The sequence below is a fragment of the Pteropus medius genome, unplaced genomic scaffold, assembly GCF_902729225.1.
Source record: "Pteropus medius unplaced genomic scaffold, Ma_sr-lr_union100, whole genome shotgun sequence".
NCBI classification, from domain to species: domain Eukaryota; kingdom Metazoa; phylum Chordata; class Mammalia; order Chiroptera; family Pteropodidae; genus Pteropus; species Pteropus medius.
The window spans coordinates 15,336,791-15,338,925 of NW_024342473.1; the positions used below are offsets into that span (position 1 = coordinate 15,336,791).

Below are 2,135 nucleotides of genomic sequence, written 5' to 3' on the forward strand. Positions count from 1 at the left end.
GCAACCTTTCATAGGCTTGTGTAAGTGGCTCCGGGAACGCAGAACATATGCAAGTCCAGGGCTGACGAGAGGGTGCCTGCTCTCGCGACAGCTTTGCTCACACTAAAACCCACTGCAGGGCCTCCCAGCCCTGTGAAGGGAGTGGCCAGGAAAGCGGGCTGTCCAGAGCCTGCAGGGGATGAGCTCTCGGCCAGGGGGCGGGACTCAGGCTCCTGGTATAAGAGAGGAGTGCCACTGTCCTGGCCACAGTGCTGAAGCTGGCGCCTCAGCCAGGACCGGGAGACAACAGGCACTAAACTTGCAACTCTTGACCCAGAGTGACTGAGGAAGAGGGAAAGGTCTGATTTCTATTTGTCATTTATTTAGTACCAATGAATGGAAGGCAGGGCAGGTTTCTGAGTGCATGAGAATTCGGCTCGGACTGGCGGGGGTCGGGGGTGCGTTGGTCCCCTCAGAGGGCCCGGGGGAGGGGTCTAGCCACGTCTTAGAGGGTCCAGGCGCCCAAACTCAGCAGCTTTTCTTTCCAACAGGAGCGCTTCTTCCCGTCACTATTGGCCCCATCCTCCGAGGATGCGGCTCCTCGGGAAACTCCGTGCCTCCGCCGCGGGCAGCATTGCTCCGGAGCCCTCGTGCTCCAACGTGCTCACCCCAGACCGCATCCCCGAGTTCTGCATCCCGCCGCGGCTGCCTGCGCCCTGCGCGCCCGAGTCCCCGCCCCCGGCCGCCGCTGTGCCCCGGCGGTGCGCCGCAGAGCCGGACCTGTGGCCCAGAGGAGCCGAAGACGGCGCGAGACGTACGGACTCGGACCCGCGCTCGCAGGCCGCGCTCTCGCTGCCGCACCTGCCCCGAGCGCTCACCGCCTACGGCTTCTGCGCGCTGCTGGAGAGCCCGCACACCCGCCGCAAGGAGTCGCTCTTCCTCGGGAGCCCCGGCGCCGCCGCGCTCCTGCAGCCGCCCGCTGCCCAACCCGCGCCCCGCCCCCGGGCCCACACCTACGGCGGCGGCGGAGGAGACGCCCCTCCCGAGCCCCCGCGCGGAGCCCCCGCCGCCGCCTCCACGGTCCCCGGTGGCCTCCGCCCGGCGCAGAACACTCTTGCCCCGCGTGCCCCTGGATCCCGCCTCCTGCGCGTCCCCGAAGGGCTGCTGAGCCGCGCGCTGCGGGCTCGGAGGAATCGCGGCCTGGCCCGCGCCCGCTCCTTGTCCAGCGGGGACGAGGACGAGGAGCGCGGCGCCGGCTTGGGATCCCCAGCCGGGGCCCCGTCCGCGTCCCCCCAGGCGTCCCCCGGCCCGCGGCCCGACCCCCTGGAGGCGGAGGGCACCGTGACTCTGGGCCGCGCCGGCGGCGCCCTGCGCCTGGCCGTCGAGTACAGTCGGGCCAGCGGGCGCCTCCGCATCCGGCTGCTGCGCCCCGAGGGCCAGGCCGGAGGAGACGCCGAGCCCCGCGCCGTCGGCTGCCGCGTCAGCTTCGTCCTGCAGCCGCCGGGCAAGACGCGCCAGCAGCGCAGCGCTGTGGTTCGGCGGAGCCGCAAGGCCGTGTTCGACCAGGACTTCTGGTTCGACGGGCTCTCGGAAGACGAGGTGCGCCGCCTGGCCGTGCGCGTCAAGGCGGAGAACAAGGGCCGCGGCCTGGAGCGGGGCCGCCTGCTGGGCCAGGGCGAGCTGCTGCTGGGCTCCCTCCTGCTGCTCTGAGGGCGCACAGCCCTGCCCCCGGGGCGCTTTCTGCCCGCTGTGGACTCTCGGACACTGACAGCCCATTTGTACAAATAAATGTTATTTATTCATTTTTCTATGCATGATCTTGATTTCTTGACATTTTAGTTCAAAAGCTGTCTGCTTTCTCATCGCTTATTGGTAGGGAAGGAAAAAATAATGACTCCCACCTCAATTCACAGCATCTAAACCCCTTTTCCAGACCTTTTTTACAGTCAAAGGCAAAAAAGATTGGCTTGTGGCTGGAAGAAAAAGGTTCTACACTCCATCTGCGTTGATATTCCTCCTTGCTTTATATTAATGCCAAATGGTTTCTGAGTTTAAAAAGGAAAGTTATTCTTTCAGAATCATGCCCAACTCTAAGATTCATATATACAGCTTTACATATTTGATGGGGCTTAGGTTCATATCCTCATTTGGGCACA

At 64.7% G+C, this 2,135-nt stretch overlaps 1 protein-coding gene across 1 annotated transcript; it reads left to right on the forward strand.

Annotated features, from left to right (window-relative positions):
* Nucleotides 1–203: 203 nt before the first annotated feature.
* On the forward strand, nucleotides 204–1,787 carry C2CD4B (C2 calcium dependent domain containing 4B). The gene is made up of 2 exons (XM_039864995.1): nucleotides 204–338; nucleotides 531–1,787. The coding sequence occupies exon 2, from the start codon at nucleotides 571–573 to the stop codon at nucleotides 1,687–1,689; it is 1,119 nt and encodes a 372-aa protein (XP_039720929.1). The 5' UTR covers nucleotides 204–338; nucleotides 531–570; the 3' UTR covers nucleotides 1,690–1,787.
* Nucleotides 1,788–2,135: the final 348 nt, after the last annotated feature.